Source organism: Panthera onca, chromosome D1 (assembly GCF_046562875.1).
Source record: "Panthera onca isolate mPanOnc1 chromosome D1, mPanOnc1 haplotype 2, whole genome shotgun sequence".
NCBI lineage: Eukaryota > Metazoa > Chordata > Mammalia > Carnivora > Felidae > Panthera > Panthera onca.
Genome location: NC_138348.1, coordinates 55,815,629 through 55,822,408, shown reverse-complemented (window position 1 = coordinate 55,822,408; position 6,780 = coordinate 55,815,629). Strand labels below are relative to the sequence as shown.

Below are 6,780 nucleotides of genomic sequence, written 5' to 3'. Positions count from 1 at the left end.
GCCTCCTCTAACCTCCCTGGGCTTCCATAGGCTACTTGTGAGGGCTTGTGTTGTCAGGGACAGCAGATGATAAACACAGTAGGTAGGTGTTTGTAGAAAGGGACTGGAGCAATGTGATAAGAAAGTGCCTGGATGACTTCTTTTGGTTGAGTGGTCAGAAGTCCTGTTAGTGGGAATTGTAGGTTGAAATCTGAGAGGCTATGAGGAGCCAGCCCACAGAGGACAAAGGAACGTTCCAGTAACACAGAAAGAGAATTGCCTGAGAAAGGCCCAAAGTGAAAAGTGTGAATGGTATGGAAGGGGAACAGTTTGACACGAGTGAGCTCTAAGTTGGGGCGGATGGCAGGGCTTTCTATGCCATTGAAGCTTAGTTTTTCCAACAGATACCATGGAAAAGCCTTAAAGCTCTGGTGAGGGGCTGTCATGTAGTAAGACATTTTTTGTGTTTGTTTTACTTTTTTTCCTTTTTTAAAAAATCTTTATTTATGGGAGAGAGAGAGACAGAGTGCAAGCTGGGGAGGGGCAGAGAGAGAGGGAGAAGCAAGCTCTAGGCTCTGAGCTGTCAGCACAGACCCTGACGGTGTGACTTGAACCCATGAACTGTGAGATCATGACCTGAGCCAAGTCGGATGCTTAACTGCCTGAGCCACCCAAGCACCCGAATGCATATGCTTCTTGACCCAGCAATCCCTTTTCTGGAATTCAAGTATAGCATTCTACCATGCATAAGATGACTCAGTGTAGCATTATTTGTCCTTTTAAGAAAGGGAAGCAATGCCATTGCTCTTCATTGGCATTCCCTACCCACTACCACCACCAATAGCTCCACCCTAGTCCACATCTAGAAAGGGAAGGAAGGGGCAAGAAACTTTTATTTCCCACCAGGAGCCTGATGACTCATCTGCCAGTCTCTGCCCACCTCTTCCACCAATGCCCTCATCCCCTGTGATGTAGGAGTGATGAACTTGGGGGAGGGAACTTGAGGGGGAAGCCTGGTGCAGAAGTAAGAACCTCAGACTTAGGGGTCAGTTTCCACCCCTACTTACTGGTGAACTTCAAGCCAGTCCCAGTCCCTCTTTGGGCCTCTCAATAGGAATGATAAAGCAATGAGGCATGTTGCCCCCCAAATGACTCATCTCCAAATTATTTACGAGACACAAGATATACCTGGATCTGTCTATTAAAATAGGCTGTCAGAGGAACCCCATATGACCCATCTTGGATCAAGAAGCATAATTACTAGGGCATTGGGAGGCCCCTTTATCTGAGATTGCTGAGCTGGGCTGAGGCTGGGTCACCTAGGCTGGGTGCAGTCAAGGAAGATGTCCAGATGTCGGCAGTGGGAGGGACTCAGCTGAGGAGCCAGAGGTGCAGCATAGGGACCAAATTGAGCAGGAGAAGCCCAATCCCATGGGACATGGCCCCAGCACTCATGGCCAAGGCATAGAACCTGGCCACTTCCTCGTTGGGGTTGCCCTGGGCCGGGTCGAACCACATCTGGATGCAGCGGCCGCTCCCTCGGTTGTAGTTGCTGAGTTTGTAGGAGCGGCTCCAGATGCCCTCACACAGGGCTGCGGGCATGGGAAAGTAGGTCTCAAATGTGCGACAGGTGGCTCCGGCCGGACACTTGTTCGATCCTGCATGGGGAGAGAGGGTGGACACAGACATTCAGCCCCTGGGCCCAAAGCCCATTTCTGGCCACCCCCCTGGAGATCCGCACCCAACCCCAGATCCTCGGACCCCGCCTCCATCTCCGCACCCCCAGGCCCTCACCTGAGCTCCAGTCCCAGCCCTTGTGCCAGTTGCTCTTGCAGGTGTAGGAGGTGCGGCAGTCCTCCCACCATTGCTGACAGTCCTCCTTGCACAGGGGCACGTCCAGGAAGCGTTCCTTGCGCCAGCTCTGGTTCACCTGGGTGGGAGGGGGGGAGGGAGGGCTCCTCTCAGCCAGGGGTGCTGGCAGCCACCGCCTTGACCACCTTGACCGAGCAGGATGGCAGCCCGCTGGGCTGGGGTGAGGGAGAGGCCCGTACCTCCTGGATCCAGGGCCCCAGATTGGGTGAGCACTCGTACAGACAGTTGTCCTGAATGAAGTGGCGCTGGCAGGCAGGCTCTATCTTGCCGCAGTGGTCCAGGTTAAAGTTATACAAGAGGGAGGGGTCCTTGTGCAGCTCCTGGCTGGTGTTGTGTGAGCAGCAGGCGTTCTTCCTCCAGGGAATGCACTGGGTGGAGAAGACACTGGAACACATGCCTCCCCCACCACAGCTGTCTCCTCCATATTCCGGCTCCTTGGCCCCAGGTAGGGCATCCAGAGGAATACTTGCTGGGGAGGGTGCCTCTATGCCTGGCCCTTGGGGTAGTTATAACAGAACTTTTAACAGAGAGTAAAACAGAGGATGTGGGAGGCATGGGAACCACTGTCTGGGGGAGCAATTATTTTTACAGCTCTAAACAGTTTACAAAGTTATTTCACATGATTCGGGTTATTTATATTACTCATTCCGCATCCAGCCCATATTAACTGAATGCTTACCTTCAATCAGGCGTTGTGCTAGGTGCTGAGAATATAGTAGTGAACAAAACAGATCAAATCTCTACCTTTATGGAGCTTATAGTTTTAGTCCCGGGCAGAGGGAAGATACAGATCATTGTAGGCACAGAAAACAACAAGTGCAAAGTCCCTGAGGCTTTGGCACTTTATGCCTTCAACGGTCTAGTGAAAACATCATTACTTCAACTTTGACAGAGTTTACATAAACTGCATCCCTGGGAAATGGTAGGATCAAGATTTTAACTCAGGACAGGGGTGGGGTTGAAAAGCCTGGCTCCAAGCTGTGGTAAGGGTGGAGATGAGGGGGGCTGATCTGCTGTCGTCTGGTCTGGAATCCCAGGCTAGGGGACTTCAGATAGGTCCAGAAAGCAGTGGGGAACAGAGGGGCAATGTCTTGCACATGAACCCCGGTGTGGACCTGACTCAACGCGGGAGGCAATCCCAGAGAGGTAAATTCGAGACAGCTAAGACAGAGGAAGTGGCGAAGGTGTCTGAAGAAATCGTTCTAAGCTGGGCCTCCAGAGCTGAGTGATTATGAGCAGATTGCTTAAAATCTCTGAGATGACCTCTAGCACCCAGGGCCAAGTGACAGGGGAGATGTGACAGGTCTGGGCACTCAGGAGAAACTCAGGAAAACCCATGAGGGTAGAACCAAACCTACCCTTCTCCAGCAACCCAGCACGCCCCCAGCACGGCTGACACAGAACATGCTTCCAGGCCTCCCTAACTTCATGCACACTCCTCCTCTGATGCCCCAACTCTCAGTTGCCCTGCAAGAACCCATGCACCTCATCCCTGACCTGCCCACCACAGTCAGTGGCTTCTGCCTCCACAAGATTAATTATATAATGAAAATCACTTGCTGGCCTATAGCAGGGGCTCAACATAAATAAGCACTCTCAGTGCAGCCCCTGTCTCAGAGTTACAGAATCATCTGTCTCCCACAAAAGTCTGTGTGCCATTTCTTGGAGAAGAAGAAGTGCTCCAGAGGGTTCTTCAAAGCACCCTCTAGAACTTAAAATGTTCTGAAAATGAAGTGGTGGATACAGACTTCCGGTTTTGGAAGATAAAAAGCTCTGGAGATGGGTGGTGGTGATGGTCCCAAGACAATGTGCATGGATTTATTTTTTTTAAATTTTTTTTTTTTTCAACGTTTATTTATTTTTGGGACAGAGAGAGACAGAGCATGAACGGGGGAGGGGCAGAGAGAGAGGGAGACACAGAATCGGAAACAGGCTCCAGGCTCCGAGCCATCAGCCCAGAGCCTGACGCGGGGCTCGAACTCACGGACCGTGAGATCGTGACCTGGCTGAAGTCGGACGCTTAACCGACTGCGCCACCCAGGCGCCCCAATGTGCATGGATTTAATACCACTGAACTGGATACTTAGACATGCTTAAAATGGCATATTTTATGTTACTCATATTTTAGCCATGCACACATGCACAAAGCAAATGATATATCGGAAATGACTCAGAAGTCATGGGGCTCTGGGCTTCCCGCCCTTCACTTCCAGCCCCTGGGTCAGTCTATGCCTTCTTTACCTGGAAACATCCCCGGCCCTCTAGCAACGTGAGATTTTGTGGGGAACAGAGGAGGAGACCAGGAAGAGTGAAATACTGACATCTCTCACGATCCTGGAGTTCAACCTCAGGTTCGGGTTCCCTGAGTGGCTTCAGGGGCTTTACCTATAAAAGGAGGGCCCTCACCTCCCCTTCTCTGTGGGCAGCAGCATCCTTGGCTCTTGCCTCACTACTCTTGCCACGGCTTGTGCTGTAACCCTGCCACCCGTGTACATGCTGTTCTCTGCTAGGCTGCCCTTTCCTGCTTTGTCTTCCTGGAAATCTCTTACTCATCCTCCAAGGCCAAGGCTGATGGCACCTTTCCTGGGAAGTGTTCCCAGCATTATCTGATTTGTCACTGTCTCTTCAGGACTTAATAGGGGTGGAGGACCTGGACTGTTCATATGTGTTTGCCGCATTGTGACCTTGAGGGACCTGTCTCCCCTGTACCTCGTCTTTGAGCTGCGTAGGCTGGCACATAGTTAATGCTGGGAAAGGCACTGCCCGACTCTGTCCTAAGCCCTGCTAAAGACTAGCCTCTCAATTCCCACATGTACCTGTGCCCTCTCTGGGCCTCATTTCCCATTTCCTTATCTGAATGAGTAGAGACCATCCACCTACCAATTAGGCCCTTTGGGCATATTCACTGACAAGGCGTGAGGAAAGCACTTGGCCCATAGTGGGTGCCAGAAAATGGTCCCCTCACTACAGTAAATCTGGTGGCCTCCTGGGGATTGCCTCAGCCACCCTCTTGACTCCATTGCTCCCCAAAACTGATCTTCCCATTTCCCAACTTCTTGCATTCTCCCCAACCCTTGACCCCACTCCATCCTCACCTGGTCATGCAGCTTGTCCTCAGGGCCCGGCTTTGTCTTGTGGTGCTTGGCGTCCGTGCAGACATTGAGCAGGTCTCTCCTGGCCCCTGGAGTCCTGGACTGGGCGCCCCACGCAGTAGCCACCGAAACCAGAAGCAGCAGCTGTGTCATCTGCCAGGCCATGTTCATCTATTCCTGCCAGAAAGCCACAGTCAGAGGTGGACACAGCCTGAGAGAGAGGCAGCAGCCATGAGACTCTCCACCGAGTTTCTTGTCTGCCTGCCAAGCCCAGATCTCTGCCTCCTCACCCAGCTTATCCCCTAGGGCACCTGAGCCAAACAACAAGGCAGATGTAGAGGTCTAGGCCAGAAGGCAAGATCCAAGGGCCTTCTTCCAAGGGCCCTCCAATGCTAGCTTGCTCTACCTTGGTGGGAGCCACCACCCTTCTCTGGATATATCCTTCTGTATTTCACTGGTGGTGTTTCATCCACAGTCTGAGAGTCCTGCCAGCTCGGCAAGTCTTCTCAGATCTGCACAACGGGAACCACAGGAAGTGGTCTGCTGATGAGGGTGGGGAGTGAGAGGAAGAAGTACCTGTCAGCCTCAGCCCATCCCCCACCAGTCCAAGGTAGCCTAGTTTCAGGCCCCCGGAGACTGCCAGTGGGCAGACAGGGATGCTGACCTAGGGCCAGCTGAAGGCCACTGAGCCATTCAGTTACCGCTTATGGTCCTGGACCCGGTGACACGGGAGTTGGGGGATGCTAGGGGTGCAATGTGGAGAGCCAATGAGGGTGCAGGCCCGGAGAGTCAGAGCCCGGTTTCTCACACCTCAACAACCCCTCCCCACCACACAAGGGTCTTGGGAAGTTACCCTGGTGGAGCCAGGCGTAGAACCAGGGGAAGGCCAAGAGTAAGGCACTTGAAGGAGGGAACGGAGCCAGAGCAGTGGGTGGTGGGAGTTACCAGAGGAAAATTCAGCAGACACAAGAGACCCCAGGAGAACTGGGAAAGACTTCATCTTTCCTCCCCTCTTTCTCCCCACTTTCCCTCAAAGCCTGAACTTGCCTCTGCCCTCAGCCCACCTGGGAGGAACAGTGTCTCCCTCCTCCTCTCCACTCCCTCTTATAAACCTACCTGGACTGCTTCTCCAGTGTCTCAGTCAGGCGGGGTGGTCAGGCTCTGTCTAGGAAACAGCTCAACTGTTTTTCAGTGAGAGGCCAGGTAAATAAATTATGGTCCACCCAATGGGATCTAACCTGGTATAAAAGATTGAGAAAGCTCTTGGTGTACAAATATGGGAAAAGCTCCAAGTATATTGTTAAGTGAAAGAAGGAGGGTGCAGAAAGGTGTTGGTAGAATGCAATCTTTTGTGTAAACAAGGAAGAGGGAGAATGTATGTGCTTGCGTAAGAAAATTCTGGAAATGTAGAAGAAAATTTTTTAAGTAGTTGCTTGGTGGGATGACACAGGATTAGGAATGAGACTTTCTTCTATTTAAAAAAAATTTTTTTAAGTTTATTAATTTTTTAGTAATCTCTACCCAACAGGGGGTCAAACTCCCAACCCCAAGATCAAGAGTCGCATGCTCTTCTGACCGAGCCAGACAGGTGCACTGAGACTTTCTTCTATAAATCTTTCTATGCTGTTTTGATTTTTTGAACCATATGAGTATATACCTTATTTAAATATAACATGTATGTTTGTATGTATATGAATATAAATATATAAAATGTTGAATGGAAAGATAAAATACAGAATGATGCATCTGATTTGATACCATTATGTACATTTCAGTAAGAAGGATATTTATAAAATAATGCTATGTATTAGTTATGGATACTATAGATATGTTTGCA

The 6,780-nt window shown here is 50.8% G+C and overlaps 1 protein-coding gene across 2 annotated transcripts; it reads right to left on the bottom strand.

Annotated features, from left to right (window-relative positions):
- Nucleotides 1-474: 474 nt before the first annotated feature.
- Nucleotides 475-5,454, bottom strand: LOC144612924 (folate receptor gamma-like). Of its 2 annotated transcripts, XM_078433126.2 has the most exons (5): nt 5,350-5,454; nt 4,947-5,120; nt 2,031-2,219; nt 1,774-1,909; nt 475-1,637 (listed from the first exon to the last, which is right to left on the bottom strand). In XM_078433126.2, the coding sequence occupies exons 2-5, from the start codon at nt 5,112-5,114 to the stop codon at nt 1,351-1,353; spliced, it is 780 nt and encodes a 259-aa protein (XP_078289252.1). In that variant the 5' UTR covers nt 5,115-5,120; nt 5,350-5,454; the 3' UTR covers nt 475-1,350. The 2 variants fall into 2 exon arrangements, with proteins under 2 accessions (XP_078289252.1, XP_078289253.1); XM_078433127.2 differs by lacking the exon at nt 5,350-5,454 and having other exon boundaries at nt 4,947-5,136.
- Between the last annotated feature and the right edge of the window lie 1,326 nt (nt 5,455-6,780).